Source organism: Rutilus rutilus (genome assembly GCF_951802725.1).
Source record: "Rutilus rutilus genome assembly, chromosome: 1".
Taxonomy (NCBI): Eukaryota; Metazoa; Chordata; class Actinopteri; order Cypriniformes; family Leuciscidae; genus Rutilus; species Rutilus rutilus.
The window spans coordinates 52,176,081-52,194,601 of NC_140209.1; the positions used below are offsets into that span (position 1 = coordinate 52,176,081).

At 40.4% G+C, this 18,521-nt stretch overlaps 1 protein-coding gene across 11 annotated transcripts in view; it reads right to left on the reverse strand.

The window, feature by feature from the left end:
- bptf (bromodomain PHD finger transcription factor) overlaps window positions 1–18,178 on the reverse strand; it is a 32,636-nt gene extending 14,458 nt beyond the window's left edge. For 2 of the 11 annotated variants that reach the window (XM_084406962.1, XM_084406963.1), the window contains exons 1-20: window positions 17,057–18,178; window positions 14,418–15,243; window positions 12,812–13,032; window positions 11,031–11,240; window positions 10,419–10,601; window positions 9,608–9,793; window positions 9,332–9,480; window positions 8,833–9,164; window positions 8,607–8,738; window positions 7,491–7,620; window positions 7,242–7,377; window positions 6,854–7,141; window positions 4,868–6,689; window positions 3,898–4,022; window positions 3,680–3,808; window positions 3,392–3,542; window positions 3,035–3,074; window positions 2,472–2,712; window positions 2,025–2,195; window positions 8–144 (exon numbers count right to left, since the gene is read on the reverse strand). In XM_084406962.1, coding sequence (XP_084263088.1) covers window positions 8–144; window positions 2,025–2,195; window positions 2,472–2,712; window positions 3,035–3,074; window positions 3,392–3,542; window positions 3,680–3,808; window positions 3,898–4,022; window positions 4,868–6,689; window positions 6,854–7,141; window positions 7,242–7,377; window positions 7,491–7,620; window positions 8,607–8,738; window positions 8,833–9,164; window positions 9,332–9,480; window positions 9,608–9,793; window positions 10,419–10,601; window positions 11,031–11,240; window positions 12,812–13,032; window positions 14,418–15,243; window positions 17,057–17,540 — 6,093 coding nt within the window. In that variant the 5' untranslated portion in view covers window positions 17,541–18,178. Of the gene's footprint in view, window positions 1–7; window positions 145–2,024; window positions 2,196–2,471; window positions 2,713–2,953; window positions 3,075–3,391; window positions 3,543–3,679; window positions 3,809–3,897; window positions 4,023–4,867; window positions 6,690–6,853; window positions 7,142–7,241; window positions 7,378–7,490; window positions 7,621–8,606; window positions 8,739–8,832; window positions 9,165–9,331; window positions 9,481–9,607; window positions 9,794–10,418; window positions 10,602–11,030; window positions 11,241–12,811; window positions 13,033–14,417; window positions 15,244–17,056 lie in introns of all 11 variants that reach the window. The other 9 variants (XM_084406955.1, XM_084406961.1, XM_084406960.1 and 6 more) reach the window with 8 other exon arrangements.
- Window positions 18,179–18,521: the final 343 nt, after the last annotated feature.

An 18,521-nucleotide genomic window follows, 5' to 3' on the forward strand; every position in this document is an offset into this window, starting at 1 on the left:
TTCATACCTGCTGCGTGGAGGTGGTTGTGTTGGGTCTGATGTTGATGGTGGCTGTACGGGGCTGGAATGGAGGGAAGGACTGTGCGGTGGCCGCTGTGCTTGATGGAATGATGCCCACCACCTTCTGCTGTACCTGTACCAAACCTGTTGAGACAATGAGTAGATATAGTTTGCTCCAAGAGTACTGCATTACATAGATACAAAACTGTTTAAAAGTTTGGGGTTGGTAATATTTGTAAATGTTTTTGGAAAAAATCTCTTATGCTCACCAAGGCTGCATTTATTTGATACTAAAAACAGTAACATTGTGAAAAATGTTAAACTTAAATTTTTTATTTAGATATATTTTCAAGTGTAATTTATTCCTGTGATGCAAAGCTGAATTTTCAGCATCATTACTCCAGTCTTCAGTGTCACATGATCCTTCAGAAATCATTCCGATATGATAATTGAATGCTCAAGAAACATTTCTTATTAGCATCAATATCAAAACGGCTTAATATTTTATTTATATATATTTTCTCAGGATTCTTTGATGAATCGATCACAATTTATTTGAAATGTAAATCTTTAACTGACATTAAAAATGTTTTACTGTCACTTTTGATTAATTTAATGCATCCTTGCTGAATAAAAGTATTAATTTCTTTAAAAAAAAAAAAAAAAACTCACTGACCCCAAACTTTTAAATGGTAGTGTATTGATATCAGAATAAGAATATTTGACTTGGAATATTAAGTTTAAGTGTTTTCCAAACAGAAAACCAAACAAATTGGTAAAAAAAAAAAAAGAAAGAAAGAAATCCTTTGTATTATGCAATGACAATGCTAAACAATGACAACCAACTGAATTGAAATTGAAGCCGTAAAAAGGACGTAGAGCTTTGTACCAAACGTTATAGGATGTTCACAATGACAGCAATTAAAGGGATACTCCACTTTTTTCGGAAATATGCTCATTTTACATCTCCCCCAGAGTTAAACAGTTGAGTTTTACCGTTTTAGAATCCATTCAGCCGAACTCCGGGTCTGACGGTACCACTTTTAGCATAGCTTAGCACAGATCATTGATTCTGATGAGTCCAGTAGCATTTCTTTCAAAATGACCAAAGAGTTTCAATATTTTTCCTATTTAAAACTTGACTCTTCTGTAGTTAAACCGTGTACTAAGATCGACGGAAAATGAAAAGTTGCGATTTTCTAAGCCTATATGGCTAGGAACTACTCTCATTCCGGCGTAATAATCAAGGAACTGTGTGGCTGTACCATGAGTGCAGCAGGCGTAATGATATGACGCAGCGCCTGAAAATAGTCCCCAGCTCGGTAACTTCTTCCAACGTGACCGGGACTAAGTTTGTCTAACCTATTAGACCTATTTTCAGGCGCTGCGTCATATCATTACGCCTGCTGCACTCATGGTACAGCCGCACAGTTCCTTGATTATTACGCCGGAATGAGAGTAGTTCCTAGCCATATAGGCTTAGAAAATCGCAACTTTTCATTTTCCGTCGATCTTAGTACACGGTTTAACTACAGAAGAGTCAAGTTTTAAATAGGAAAAATATTGATACTCTTTGGTCATTTTGAAAGAAATGCTACTGGACTCATCAGAATCAATGATCTGTGCTAAGCTATGCTAAAAGTGGTACCGTCAGACCCGGAGTTCGGCTGAATGGATTCTAAAACGGTAAAACTCAACTGTTTAACTCTGGGGGAGTTGTAAAATGAGCTTATTTCCGAAAAAAGTGGAGTATCCCTTTAAAATGAATGTTTCCTTCAACTCAGTGACTTTCAGCTGCTTTTTTGCAGCAAACTGCTGCCAGTCTGAACAACCTTTTAGATAACTAACAGGCTGCATTAAGTGACCCATGCACACGGTATGCCGTTTATCATTAGAAACGAAGTAAAAAATAAACGTCATTTAAGAATATGGTGCCGATATTATGCCTCTCTGCGAATCTGCGTGCAGGCAGGCCTAACTTGAAACAAAAATCACATGCCAATGATGTTGGAGGCCTGCCGTACCTCCTTGCGTGGTTGGCACGTTCACTGTGACTATCTTGCTGTTGGCTGGAACAGGTAGTTTAGCGGTGATGACACTGCCGGCCATCGACCCCGCAGCAGCAGCGATGTGGAACGTTTGCCCAGACGTGGTGGCGCTACTCGCCGCCACAGTCACAACCGAACTGGTAGAGACTGCAAGACACAGGTCTGATCACCACCCTAGCACATACATCTCAATCAGGTAATACAGCGGCGGTTGCATCCAAGTACGCCACGGACAACGAACGTCGATGTCAAGCACTAAACACACCACTATAAATAAGCTTCCCAAAAAAATAATAAAATAAAGTATGCTAATTTCCAATCAAATACACTGACGTGCAAAAACACACTACAATAACATCTAAAATAAAAAGTCATCAAGAACTGTAATTAACCATGCATCCTCATAACATTGTAAAGACTGACCTGAACTGCCCTGTTGGCCCTGCTTGACCCAGGAAGCAAAGGACTGCTGGAAGTTCTTGTTTTGCTGGAATGTCACCGGAGAGCCCAGCTTGGTGGTCATTACCACTTTTGGCGCTGAAGTTACCTGACCGCTAATAGAGCCCAACACCACCTTCTGAGTAGTGGTGCCAGGGGTTGTAGGGGTGCTGGTCAAGGTGGATGTGGTGCTGGTGCTGCTAGGTTTTTGCTGTTCCAACCGTTTCTGCAATATAATCATCGGAAAAATTTACCATGACAATATAAACAAAGATACCAGGCAATAAGATAAATCAGCCAAAACAAGATTATTCAAATTAAGAACACACACAACCAATCTGAGAGTTAAATGATCATTAAAGGCAACAATCAAACAAAAGGCCCATTGGAAAGAACACTCATTTCTTTCAGCATTGTGCCCCTGGTTAAGAGGGGCGCCCCAGGTGGGCACATGTCTACATTCCCACCTGCTGGGCTGCCAATCTCTGATGCTTTAGCTGAGCTTCCAATTGGGCCTTGACCTCCTCTGCTTTCTTCTGCACACTAACCTTAGTTGGGTCAGCCGCTTGTGCCTTTTCCCTCTCAACCCTGTCAAGTCAGAAGGTTTGAAAATCTTTAAAATAATAGAAAACTTTGGACACACTGACTTATTGGGAAACATACAAATGGGTAATTGTGTAAACATCCACAGGAAATAACATCCTACATTTTTATTATCATTAAAATATAATATATGAAAATGTATATATTCATGTCTTATCTACAAACGTCCTTTATCCAAAATATTTCACACTAGAGAAACCTTTTATGGAGTGTTTGACAGATGAGCATGCAAGGAATCAATATGTTGCATTGTGAAGGTGTGCAAATTCACAAAAACAACAGGAAAAAGAGGAAATTCCCACCTTTCAGTAAAGGCTCGAATCTCCCAGAGTTCCAGATCTTCCTCGGCCACCCAGGTTTCGATCACAACAGGCCCTGTCTGCTTAGCCGGTTCTGGCTTCTTTGGTCTCAGAGCACTCGAACGAAGGCCTTTCCTTTGAGGTGTGGGAGTCTCTGCTCAAAGGAATGATGGACAGACCAAATATCAACAGTGTTTCGGGTCAATCTAGCCTTGCATTATAGAAAACTATCCATGTCTGAAAACAATGGACTAATCGGTTGCCTGGCATAAGGACTCGAGTCACCATTACCTTTGGGAGTCTCAGGTACCCCAAGGGGACAAATAATCTTCCTGATGCAATACTCTGAACGAATGCCATAAGGACCAACATCTCTCCGCTTTATGATCTCCGTGGTGGTGATATCAGTGTCAGATGTCTCTGTTAAGTTACACAAAAATGGTTGAGCACTGGCTTTTTAAAAGTTCCTCATGAATGCCAAAGTGATATTAAAGCGGTTAAGCGCCAACCTGTTCGCGTTGTCCCTCCTGTGGGTGAGGGTTTCACAGACATATCATCCCATCTGAGGCAGGCCCAAAGTAGCCTTAGCATTAGGCTCACTCCAGCCAAAGACCTCACCGTCTGGAGTCGGTATCTGTATGAAAGAACCTCCAGTTCATTAGCATCACAGAAATGTTAAAAAAAAAAAATAATTATTAGGTATTAATGCAGATCTCATAAGCCTATTTGGTCTTTTGGTGACTAGTACTGCTCTTGAAAATGTTCATAAATGGACAGCTAGCATCAATATCCCGGTCTCTCTTCTGGACACCAAATTAACCTCGAGGAAAGATTTGAACACCAAGAACAAGACTTGGGACCAAGTTGGGACCAAGAACATAATAGTACAGGAAAAGGCTACAAAATACCTTTAGGAAACTAGAAGATTAATTAGATAAACTAGATTCCAGTTCACATTCTCTGAACAAAAATGAGTGGTTCTTGAAGCTAAACCTGCCCCCAAAACTACTAAGGAGTTGCCAGTGCATTGCAGTAAAGTTGCCAAGTTGTTCCAATCAGATTTTAGTGCACTGCAACATGGTTGCCAAAATGTTCTCAGTGGTTGTAGGACATTGGTAGGTTATTACTGGCCTGAATCAAAATAGCCCACCCCAAGTCTCGATGAAATTCTGGGCCCATACGGTTATGATTTTCATTCATTTTCTCATACACAAGGCAAAAACACAAGTCTGATTGCCTAGAGAAGTGATGGCACATCTCTTTCTCTACAAGACACAAGATTTGAAGTATCATCCCTGTCCATAGAACAAAAAGTTAATACTTCAGTTTAGCGGCTTGATTAGGGCTAGAACTAAACTCTGCTGGAAAGTGGCCCTTCAGGAGCAGGAATGGACACCTCTACCCAATGACTGCTTTATCAATTAATTCAGGTGTTTAGAAAGACAACATGAAACAGGGAAATAAAGTGAAAATACAGACCTCCATGTGATCCCAAATGTTGGTCGTGGGGATGGGTAGGGCCAAATGTCCAGGGCTGGCTTGGCATTATAGTTGAAGATAGGAACTTCACGGATACCACCGCGCCTTGCTAGTTTCTTCAGCTCATCATTGGGAAGCACAAAGATACTCTTCTTGCTACTCTTGGTCACAAACTTGCGGTACGAGGGCAAGGCTGTTCCGGACCGCGTTTTCTTGGTGCGAGAGAACTTTAACAGTCGTACCCTGTCCCTGGTGGAATATTCGTGACTCACTGTCATAGATTTTACAGTGGAACCACTAGGACTCAACATGGTATCGGTCAGTGTTTTTGTGACAGTGGTCAAACACTCTTTTGTTAGAGTAGCTTCCTGGGGTGAGTCTGTAACCTGTGTAACAGTGGTAGTCGTAGTGGAGAGTGTCGAAACAGAGCTGGTAGACTCCACCTTAGAATCTGTTGGTACAGGTGTACTGATCCCGTTATTGGAAGCAAGACCATCACGTGAGGTCAACACCATGCGGGACGCTGTGGATACTGTGGTTGTAGTTGTCGTGACTTGAGTAATGACGGTCGTAGTCTCGCTAACGCTGCTGCTGTTTTCGGTGAGGTCACTACTTAAGCTGGACTCTTCCGCTGAAGGGACGGGAGAAGGAACAGGAGGCTTTGCCTCCTCAACTTGCATTGACTCTATCTTTGAGCTATGACTAGGCACCTCGGATCTTGCATTCGGCTCGGAAGCTACAGAAGAAGGTTCAGGTACAGCGGAAGAAACCGAGGAGTCTATAGATTCTTCAATGTTGTTTTCCAACTTGGCCACTTTCTGAGGCGGTGTATAATCGGGATCAAGCTTGGTAACCCCTTTATCCTCATCCGAATTCAGCTGAGGAATCGTGCTATTAGTCCATTCGTTAAGACACTCTTGAGTGGCGTCACCATTCAATAGCGACTTCACTGGTTCCTTTGGTGATATTGCTTTAATCTCCTCCACAACGGTATTGGTTAGCTCCTTTGTGTTAACATTATCAGTCAAAGTCTTACATTCTGGGTCAACAGGACCATCCTTCCCATTTACTTGCACAGGCAAAGCTCTCTTTACATCTAGGTCATTTTCATTGTTTTCAATGATGTCCTTTCTCTCAGAGTCTTCAGGTGGGGACGTAACGTCTGTAACGGTTTTCTCAGGTTTAGCGTTCAAGCTGAGGCTTTGATCCAGACTTTGAGAGTTTCCATTAAGCTCAGACATTGCTACCCTACTGGCGGTCTTGGGTTCAGGTTCTGTCAACTTCTGCTCATGTTCTTTAGGGGCTAAGTCACCCGAGTCATTTAATCTGACATCCAGGATGTTCTTCTGTCCTGAAGTGTTTGTCTTAGCCTGTTCTTCCTCCTGGTTAAAATCAAGCTTTTTGACTACATTGTCTTTTTCTTGGATTACTAGACATGCTACTCCCTCAGTCTGTCTAGCCTTTGGAGTTTCAGAGATAGTTCCTTCAATCTTAATCTTTTGATCTTGAGCAGCAATGGTTGTCTCTTTGTTTTCCAATATCTTTTCTGTAGAGGATTTAGACATGGTTCCCTGCTTGAGTTTCTCAAGCCTCTGCTTCTCTTCTATGGTGAACTGTTTGACCCGCCTCTCCAAAAGGCCATCAAGTTTTGATGCCTTGATTTTCTTGTATGCCGTGCGTAGCAAGAAGCCTTCACTGACGTTCACAACATCATGCCAGAAGGACTGCAGGGGTTGATTTGGAGCACTATCCTTCGCCAGCTCACTATCCGAAGGCTCTCTTTTCAAAGGAGAGGCATCGGATGAGGCATTTGTGATGTTAGCTACAACCATGAAAAACAGACTCATTAGCAACTGTTCCACATTACAAGGCAACTATTTTTACACATTCAAATTCTAGTCAATACATGCTTTATCATTTCTGATGTACTGTCCTTGGTATGTAAAAAAAGGGCTGTGAAAATGAAAAGTAAAACTTTGCAAATACCTTTTTCATCATTTACAGAGTTTGGACTGCTGGTGTCCATTTCTTCCACCGATTCATTTTTCTCATCACACTTCTCTTTAACGGTTTCATTCTCTTTTTCTTCATCTTGTTCTTCATCTTTTACCACATGATCTTTCTCCAAAGATAGCTTTTCTTTAGAATAATCCAGGGATGTGTCCTGGACGTTATCCTTTTCAGGCACACTTTCAGAGGAAATTTCATCTGTTTTAACCAAAGTTCTTGGTGTTTCTGAAAGAGATGCCTGATTGTCCATTCCAGTTTTAGCTGCTGAAAAAAAAAAAAAGTTTTATCAGACAAATACAATTTTTTTTGTTTCCCAGATAGTTCAATTACATTGTCTAGTATTCTGTACTATCAAACAGCATACCCTCAATTGCTTTCCGGTAATTGACGTTGGTGTTTCCAGGTAGCTTTGGGAAAAAGCGATGGACGTGCGTCTTACTCACCCAGCTCCAACCTCCATACCCAGTTACTCTGTACTCCTCACCTTTCTGCTTCCACACCTACAGAATATGTTTGAACAGTTACTGAATGCCTTCAGCTCAAATGTTGAAGCTGATGTAATTTCCTAAAATGTTCAAATAAAACGCTCAAGCTAGCAAGTGTTCAGATGTACCTGGTGCTTGATGGGGAAAGTGTACTTCACCCATGTGGCCTGCTGCATAGTCTCTTCATCCTCTAGTTTTTTCTCTCTCTTTTTCACCTTCTCCTTCTCTTCCCGTTCAACAGAGGTCATGCGATGAAACCTGCGGAAAGATGAAGCACAAAAAAAAAAAGGAAAAAGAGAGATCACCAAAACTGGGACATAAAGGTGACTCGTTGTACATTTTTGGAAAGCCTCCAGCACAGAATTTGCTGAAGTAAAAAAATGGATGATTTTGAACAATGTGCAGAAATATATTACTGCATTAAGGTATTGTTATCCACACATGCAAAAAAAAGCATTTAATTTCCCTGACAATAGTGCTAGTTTAAAGCCAACAAACCGATATTGTGAAAACTTGGCCGGTTTTTATTATTCTTTTTTTTTTTTTTTAAATACAAAATCCCTAAGCCCTTTCTGACTGCAAATCCTTCCAAAGCGTTCAAGCTAAACACAGCCCAGACATGAATTGGGTTATTATGACTTTCCTTATTAACTTGACATTTTTTTCCTAAGCAGAATATCAAACAAAAACCTCATCCACAAAACTCAGCACAATCCTTTAGCCTATTCTGATTTATTAATCTTCTTTTATTTTATCTACATGCATATCTCTGAAAATCCCATAGATGTAAATTGACAATGTCGACGATGATTTCAAACTCAAATTTGATCACAAACACTTTAAACTGTTCATCTATGCATCTATCTGTCTGGCCTGTATGACTTTCAAACGACAACTTTTGAGTTTTTGATGTTTATATAATACTTTTACATGTATACTTTATTTTATACTTTTAGAGGATTTGTAATGGCTGCTATTATAGGAAGACTTTCAAAACAGCTATAGCATTAGATGCCATAACTAATGTGGCGTTCAAAACGAATAGCAATGAAATTGAAGGAGTTTCTAAACTGTTAGTTGCTAGATATATATATATTTCTATTTTCTATCCTACCCAGCTCTAACGCGCAACGGATCATGTGAACTTCACTGTCTCGCACTCGCATTGAAGGTCACCATATTGCATTTGTAGTATAATTCTGTATATATTAGCATCAAAAGATTGTAGGTTCATTTAAACTGACCTTGTGTGACCCAGAGAATCCTTCCACATAGGGAGCATGACCACTGGTTTGATTGCACACTCTAGAATGGCCAAAGCTAAAGCAAACTCTCTCGCCTTGCTGCACATTTGGACAGCCTTTATCCAGTTTGACCTACAGCAATGGAAAAGGTCACAGGATGACATGGTTAAATGCTTCTTCTAGGAAACTTTAGCACATTTAAAACAAAAACAAGTCCTACTGGTACCTGTGTGACGCCCAGTTGGGATGCAAGAATGGAGCAGGGACATTGTTCTCCAGCTGGATGATGGTTAATCTCAGAGTGGACACAGTTAGGGCTTTGGAGCCGTACAGCGATCCGTTCCACTTGAACTCACCAGCAGGGGTCATGCAAAACTTGTGGGAAAGATGTCTGCGTTTGTCATGGTCCTCACGGTGTTGGTGCTTGTTCAGGGCAAGTGTGTTAGTGCTATACTGGTTGTGGTAGACACGAAACTTGCCCTCATGGCCCAGTTTGAAAAAGCCACTGCTCTTGTTTGAATCTCTCTTAAAGGAGCCAAATGACGACAGTGGGGGAGTCTGAAATATCAATGACATGATTTAAAGATTTACAGATTTATTACCTTTATACTAATACATGCCTTAGCAAATACCACTAATGGCCAAAAATCAATTTTGTCATCAAAACATCAACAGCCTCTATACAAGATGTAATCTGTCACCATAAATAAAGACAACAGCCTTACCTCTTTAAGTGCTCTGCTACCATCCTGAGAGCTGCCATCTTTGTCCTGCATGACCTTGCGTTGGCTTAGCTTGCTATCAGGGTTCCGGAGTCGTGTAATCATGCGTGAAGATCCTGTCTTTGCGCTATCTCCATTAGCTTTACCCTCACCTAAAAAAAAAAAAAAGACATGTATAACCCCAAACTTTTGAACAGTTGTGTATGTTTATTTATAACAAATTTTAAACATATATAAGAAATTTAAAAGTATATTCTGTGTATGTAGGTGCATAGAAACCTGTATCATCTTGGCTGTTGAGAGAAGATTGTGAAGATCGGTCCACCAGGTCAGGCTCTTCTGGACCTCGCAGGCATTCAGTGATGGAGAAATGACTGCTGCAGCTGTTCTCATCCACTGTCTGTGCAGGTTCAGTCTCTAGTGCAGAATCCCCGTCACCATGAGCAGCAGACTCTGAAATCTTATCTAAAGGAGAATCAGTGACAGAAGATACATGAGATACATTAGTAATGGCCATGTTGAGAGTAGAATACTCCCTTAATACACATACAATTATTGCAAAAATAAATTACTAGCATTTCACTCTAGCCACAGCCAAAATAATATTGTAGTAAATCATCAACACTGCAGTATATATCAGCAGGGGCGTCAGACAGGGGGTAATAGTGGAACTGAGTAACAGGGGCCCTTGGCGAAGGGGGGGCCCCACAAAGATATATTGATATATTTTGGTGTTGTGAGGGGCCCACCTCTTGGTTCTGTGACCGGGGCCCAACATTTGGTGCTACGCCCCTGTATATCAGTGCACCATTGTAAACTTTGTTAAATCCAATTCAAACAGGCTCTATACTCTCAGTAAACACGATATAACAAAGACGATGGCAAAGATCCAGTGCTGCTTTATAGACGGCACTGTTGAGCAAAGGTTGCTGGGCAAAGTAGATGGTCTCTTGTGCCAGGAGGGTCTTTGTTTTAGAACAAGAAAAGGGAAGATCTGTTTCTAGCTTGGAAATCAACTGCAGCTAACTAGTTAGGACTGTCTTAATGTAGCAGCATGTGACTTGAACATTAAGAAAAGAACTTGCTGTACCTGCCAACTCTTTCACCCCATCAGTCCCTTCCCCTGCCTCCTCACCACTGGAAGACGATGTCACTGCATTCCCTATGGGATTCTGGGAGTCAGTTTTAGTCGGAATGGTTGAGCTGGATGCCGCTAGCTCAGGAACGTTGGTGGTGCTGCCCACCTCACCAACTGGGACAGCTGAGACTGAAGCTGAAATTTGACAAAAGAGACCGTGTTTAGCAAGTATAAAATATCACTACACAAGGGTAATAATATCTTAATTAATAATAAAACAAAATTAAGAGTAAATTCATAGTAGAAAGTCCAATAACTTTTTTAAGGCCCAAAAAAACATTTTAAAATGTGTTTTTTAACAACAGTGGGACTCCTGTTAATTAGAGAAATGTCATTCTCACATTTTATCAATAAACTGAAGATGATGTATGTGTGATTATGATAAATAGCCCTTCACAAACAAAAAAAGTACAAGATGTAATTACTACTAAACAGACCCCAAATCACAAGTGTGCCTGAATTACTTCTATTAGAAAGATGCACTTTTTGCACAATTAAAACCGACATCAAAAACACACAAAATCATGTAAACACAGCTAAGAGAGCGATAAAAAGATCTCTAACCGTCTGCAGAAGTTTGCTCATTCATCGCATTCCCATTACTGGAGTCTTGTTGTGGACACGATCCGTTTGAGTTCGCCTGATCGGTCGCAGCTGGTTCACCAGATCCTGATTTCGATTCCTGTCTGGCCCTCTCAGCCTCCTCCGCTGCCCGTCGCTTCACCTCCTCAAGCTCCGCTTCCTGCTTGGTCTTCAGGCGGTCCAAGATCACATCTGGAGGAAATGCACAGAAGAATACTCTCAAGATCTCGCCCATTTAACAGCCCCGAAACACCACAACAGCTGTCCAATGTGCATCCCTAAACAAATCCGTTCCTAATTCCTATTAAGATCAAATGAGATCATCAACATTTCATAAGCCTAAAGATACGTCAACGAGTTAAGCTGGTTAATCACTGACATACAACGGCCTACAAGTTACTTGTAAGTTTTGAAAAATTTAACTACTTGCAAATTACCAGTCCCAACTAAGCATTCAAGTAACCACATGAAAACAAAGTTTGCATGCAGGAAGCAAAAGATGCATGAAACATCTGCAGCAAGTGAAATACTTTCCCACAAAACCTTTACAAGATAAATCTCATTTCAGCGCAGGTGGAGCTGCTTTTGCACTGCTATAAATAGCTGGGCGGAAAGACACCGTACAGTCATTTGAATTGCATCCGAATTCATCATGTTGAATTCCTTCACATTAACTGTTACTGATTCAGACAGTCACTGACTGTAGTTAATTAAAATAACACAATTCTTTCCACATTTTCTTTTTGACACTGCTAAAGTACAGGGACTGGGAAAAGATTATAATAATGATGATAATAAAATAAAAATGTAAACATTTGCAAAGAAATGTGTAATGGTATTATCCATTAATGCAATGCAGTAATATTTTTATTACTACGATAAAACAAGTATTGAAAGTAAAAAAAAAAAAAGAAAGTAAAGAAAAAAATACTTTAAAAGTGCATATATTCTGATTAAATCTAGTAGGTTTTACTAAATGGATATAAGTTTGTTCAACACAACTAAAACAAGTCAACTGAAATAAATTATATTTGTTGAAAAGGCTTAATTTAATTATGGTGTAATAGTCACGCATAATTTAATTACTGGTAAATTCACTGAGCATTTATTAAGTTAGGTCTTAGCATTGGATTCATAAGCTGCATTATATATATATATATATCACATCTGGAGATGTGAAAAAACAACAACACATACTTAAGGAAAATAACTGCTGTCATTTCCATACAAGACAGCTGAAGGCTAAACTTAAAGAAATTAAATAAGTCCCACTTCCACAGAGCAGACAAGAGACCAGCAGAGTCATGAACTATTTAGAAAAGGGGAACAATGAGTGTGGGTTGCTAAAATTACCAGTTTCTGAAAAGAAATCATGTTGATTCAGACAACATGCATGTCCATAAATAAGTCAATCAGTTAGTCAGACATTAGCATCTTTTTTTACATTTAAAAAAAAAATTGGAAGAAACAAACTTGATTCCATCCTTGCAAATAATCGAAAAAATCTCTGACAATTAAAAAAACAACAACTTTGATTTAGTTTTTAGTGAGTAAATCTTACAAAACTAAAATTATTATTTGAAAAAAAAAAAAAATTGCAATATGGCTGTCCAAAAAATAAAATAAAACACACCATCTAATTAAATAAAAAACCTAGCAACAGTTTGTGGTTGTCTCACTTTGCACATGATCCCAACAAATGTGTATTTCCAAGACGGTAATAAAAATGGTATGTATAAGCTTTGATTCATGTATTTTCTTACCATTGGCAACGGTGAGGTATGCCTTGTTATTCCCACGGGCCTTGTTAGTGAGCTCCTCGGTAATGTCCATGTGAGAGTGGATCTCCTCTCTCATCTCCTCCAGCACGGAGCAGAGGTCATTCTCCCAGAAACCTTTATCCATAACTTCCAATAACTCCCCCAGCTGGACTTTAGTGCTGTAGTACCAAGTCTGCTTATTTTCATCCTCGCCATCTTCCTCTCTGAAAAGGAGCACACACAAGCACTTTATGAACTTTAACCATATTTTGGTTACATTTATTTTAAGGTGTCCTTGTCACAGTGTAATTGTACTGAGTAATATCAATTAACAACATGTACTGTACTTACTATAGGGCTAGGATTAGGGTTTGGTTTAGGGTGAGTTGGATTTAATTATGCATAATTTACAGTAATTACTACAGTAATTACATGTAAAAAAAAAATGTAACAAGGACACTGTAAAATAAAGTGTTACCCCATGTTTTTTTTTACTTTTTCAGAAAAGCTAGGTTGAAATGTTAGTATTGCACCGAAATTTTCATCGTCGACGCTGTACTGTGATTTATCAATAAAATAGCTTAGAAACTGAACAGTTATAGCATAGATTTTTCTACTTTTGAAGTAACTACAACCCACAGCTTCACAATTAATAGAGAGACGGTAGGAATAATTCACACACGCAATCGCTCTCTCATTAATGCATTGAAATAAATCTTATTTTACTTGTGCTCATTTATCTGCATCTGATTTAGAACAAGCAGAAAGAAATGTTACGACCCATAGACAAAATAACTGCTGTAAGTTAGCTATTACATCAAAGCAAAATCACTGTGGATATGGAATTTCAAGGCTGCCAAAATAATATATTTGCCGCAGCTGTACACAAGGCGACCCGAGTTCGAGTCCCGCTTTCAAGGTTCAAGCTTTCTCAAGCCAACATAAAAGTTTATTCACAAACTTTAGCCTATAGTTATAACAATAATGTTCACAAATATGTCGATGCATGAACGAAAGAATCATTCTTCAGAAAATATCATGTTCCGTGATAATTTTATGGTAACACTTTACAATAAGGTTTCCTTAGTTAACACTATATAACAGTGACCAATACTTGTACAGCATTTATTAAAGGATTAGTTCACTTCAAAATGAAAATTCTGTCGTCATTTACTCAAGTTGCTTCAAACCTGCATGAGTTTCTTTCTTCTGCTGAACACAAAAGAAGATATTTTGAAGAATGTCGGTAGCCAGACAGTTGATGGACCCCATTGACTTCCAGAGTAGGAAAATAAATACCATGGAAGTCAATGGGGTCCATCAACTGATTAGTTAACAACTTTCTTCATAATATCTTATTTTGTGCTCAGCAGAAGAAAGAAATTCATAAAGGTTTGAAACAACTTGAGGGTGAGTAGATGACATTTATTAATACATTTTGCATAATGCTGTATCTTCTTAACATTAGTTAATGCACTGTGAACTAGTAACATGAACATGTTTATTAACTAACATTAACAAAATGTTAATAAATGCTGTAAAACTATATTGCCCATTGTTACACCAGATTCTCAGCAGTTTGTATCCATAATATATTGCAAATACTCACACAACGATCCTCCTGTTGAGAAACCAGTATTTTCTTTGATGTCGGTCGTAACCAATGGGCTCTTGCCGGATGTACGGCCGGCTCTTCTGGAACTCTGTCAGACAGTCTGTTACGCCGGGCACTTTGTGCGCCACACAAATCTCACACTGCCATTCGTCCTCGGGCACCTCTTCCAGTGGAGGCTTCACGCACTCAAGGTGATACACGGCCGAGCAGGTCTCGCAGCACAGGAGGTCGCCGAGCCTGTGGCAAACCCGGCAATGGTCGTCGTACTGAACGACCCCCTCGGACATGAGCTCCTCGCGGGCGAGGTTGGTGGTGAGGAATTGGTCCACCAGGAACTGTAAGACCTTGACTTTGCTCTCCAAAGGGCTGAACGGGTAGTCTTCGCCCTCCAGGTCAGGGAGCACGTGGTGATACTCGGGGTCGCTTTCGCAGTATGAACGCACCACTTCTGGCCAGGTCATACCGTCAATGAAGTAGAGCGTGGAGTTGATGCTGTCTTTGAGGTCCGCGGGTCCGAAAGTGGTGTTGGAGGTGTCCTCCTCCCGTAAGATGGCCTTCAGCAGACAGATGTGCGTCTCCGCCATCAGCGTGCACTGCTCCTGTCCGACCAAAGCGGCGCAGAAGTCCTCGAAACGGAACGGAGAGAGACGCAAGACTGTACTGAAACTGCGAAGGACCTCATAAACAGCTGATGCGTTGAGTAGCTGCTCGTTGGGAATGAGAAGGTCCTCGGAGGAACTGGGCAGCTCCAGAGAAGGAATCTCCTTCTGCTCCAGAATGGGAGAAGGTGGTCGCCTTGGTCTTGGTCTTTTACGACCTACTGAAACAGAGAGAATCAGTATCAGTTTTGATTGCTGGATGTGAGTGCTCTAATTAGGAACAAATTAAAGACAACGTGAATTTTTCAAGGAGGAAAACAAAGTTCCAACGCAACTTTATGATCATGTTATATAGAAACTTTGTCTCATTTTATTTGTTAAAAATAAGAGAGACGGTCATGTTAGAGTCCATTTGGAATAACTTGCATGAAATGATCAGTTTCCCCCAAAAAATCATGTTGATTCAGATGACAATTAATAAGTCAATCAGTTAGTCAGACATCAGGCATGATCAGGCATCTGCTTAAAAACTTAACAACTCAAAAATGAGACAATAAGGAACATAACATTGTGCATGCTGTATTAAACAAACAGTTCATTTTTATGATTCCCAAAGGAAAAAGAAAACATTTGCAATTTGCATGCACACAACAGTTTAAAATAAAAAGCAACAACACAGAAATCTGCATAAGGTATACTTAAATTCTATACAAATATTTTTTAATCTTTGAAAAAAACTTAATATGCACCAGCACTTTTCAAAAGTTTGGGGTTAGAAATGAATAATTTTATTCGGCACGGTCACATTAAATTGATTAAAAGTGGCAGTAAAGATATTTATGATGACACAAAAAGATTTGTAACTTCATAAATGTCTTTCTTTTGAACGGTTTTATCCATTAAAGAATCCTGAAAAATGATCATCACGTTTCCACAAAAATATTAATCAGCACAGCTATTTTTAACATTGATAATAATCGGAAATGTTTCCTGAGCATCAAATCATCACATAAGAATGATTTCTGAAGGATCAAGTGACACTGGAGACTGGAGTAATGATGCTGAAAATACAGATTTACCATCACAGGGATAAATGCCATTTTAAAACGTTCAAATAGACAACATGAGGTTTAATACCTCATCCATCACTCTAAAATGACTTTAACCCTAATTATCTCTCATAAGGCGGGTAAATCATCCTAACAGCGGCAAAACCTTCATAAGCTACATCATAAATGGAATTATGACGTCATGTGCGAGAGTGACACAGTAGCGGGTCGAGTTTAAACGTCCTCCCCGCGTCAGGTGCAACGGCACTGGCGCTGGATTTCAAAACAATCGGCCGCATGCTGCCCTGTCATTAGCTGCACTTCAGCTTTGGCTACGTGCTCCAAAACACCAGTCAGACAACCATAGCCTCATGCAAATGAGGGTGGATAGTAAGTAAGACACCTAAATACAACACTCGACCGTACTTTTATCAAAGTTTATGGAATATGCAGATGGTTTTATTAACAAATTATCTTATCAGCGCGAAATCAATTAGCAAGATAACGGGCTAACTAACTTTTGGTGTGCTCATATGCAAGATTAAAAAGTGATCCCGCTACAGTCTAAACCCATTGGAACATATAATCATGAAACAAGAGAGAGTGATTTAAAAGTATTTAAAGCACACTGCAGAGGGTGTCTGGATTTAATAAGCTAACGGGCTAACCGTTAGCAAATGCATAATTGACGAGTGAAGATAACTTTTTGTTGATATTAAAAACTGCTTTACTGTTGTACAATGGGATTTTTAAGTTTGATATTTAATTCGAAGGCTTTCTGCATCTTGATAGCGTCCCGCAAATGCAATTTCATCGCAACAAATGACTACCGCGCTAATGCTACTTGCTAAACCCGCGGCCTTTGCCAGCATAGAAAAGCACCAGGATCCATTTTGAGTGTTTTGGTCAACAAAAGAGCGCTGTTTTCGGTCTCATTACTGCACACGGATCAGTCGCCGGTGAGATTGATGAAGATCGCTCGTACCTGCGTTGCTGCCGTGGCTGCTCTCCGTGCAGTAACTCGCATCATCTTCTTCCAATTCGTCCAGTTCCTCCAGGTAGTCGGACTCGTCGTTGATGGCCTCCTCCTCTTCTTCTTCTTCCTCCTCTTCATCCGTCAGAGGCTCCTCAATGATTTCTTCCTCTTCTGATCTCAAACTAACCGCATCCTCATCATCTTCATCGCTCTCGTGGTCGTCGTAAACCACCCCGCTCGCGGTGTTCCGCCGCCCCCTGCCTCTGGCCGTTCCCCTGCCTCTTCCTCTGCCTCTCGAAACCGCGGATCGCGCTTTTCTCCGGCCTCGTGTTGAATGATGATGAATCCCTCGTTTAGGGGTAACATAATCGTCATCGGAGGTAACTTTCACCTTCGCCCGCAAGCCCCGGCGGGGTCTCAGACCGCGCACCGGTCCCGTTGAGGGCTCCTGCATCAGCTGCGCTTTGGGCGGCCTGCCTCGTCTCCCCCTCATTATGGATAAAAATCTATTCTCTTCAGTTTCGCGTTTAGCCTGCACTTTACACGCACCAAACCCGGAATTTCGGGCACCACCGCAAAGTTGATCCCGTGCAGGTGAGAATGCACTAGTCCCGCGGAGCCCCGGTCTCGGTTAACGCGAGAAAGCTCAAAACGAACGCCCGGCGCCCCGCTTCAGGTCGCTCGTAGCCGCCATGTTCTTTCCTCCCTCTCCGTCCCGCTGACAACAGACAGCAGGCCTGTGCTGGAGTCACGTGACCCGCGCTCCGACTCAACGCTTTCAGCACGCCACGATGTTTGTTGCGTTTCGCGACTGTCAACACGCTTCCTGAGCGCCTGTTACTATCATTAGGCTCTTAAGCACGTGAAAGTGTGCCTCTGTGTGTAGATTTGATGGTTTTTGTGTTGTTCTGAGGCAGTGGCTCTTGTCACCTGTTCTCCATTTTCTTCTACGTGTTAACTTCATTCGGTTCATTGAGATGGAGGGTTGACAGAAACAGATTGGTCTAAGAAGCTACTGAATAAAATAAGTTGGTGTTGATATTACAGAACATGTATTAGGCTATCATGTAGCCATTTTTCTCCATGTGTACACATTAGGAAAATAGCCTCGAACTTTTCTTTCTTTCGACTTTTTTTTCTTATTTTTTTTTTTCAATGTATGTCATTACATTGTTTAGAGCATAAAAAAAATATTATCCATATGTTATGCTATGTCCACTGTAGTTGTACTTCTGTAGTATATATATATATTTTTTAAAGAAGCCATGAATAGGCAAAAACAATGGTATTAAATTTAATACTAAAAGAGTGTGATTATGATTGTTAAAACTAACGAGGACCAAACTTTCCCTCTTTTTATTTAGGTGACCAAGTATTAAATGTGGTAAATAAAATAAAATACTTGGGTCACATTATTAGAAATGATCTAAATGATAATGATGATGTGCAGCGCCAGTGCTGCAGGCAAATATGT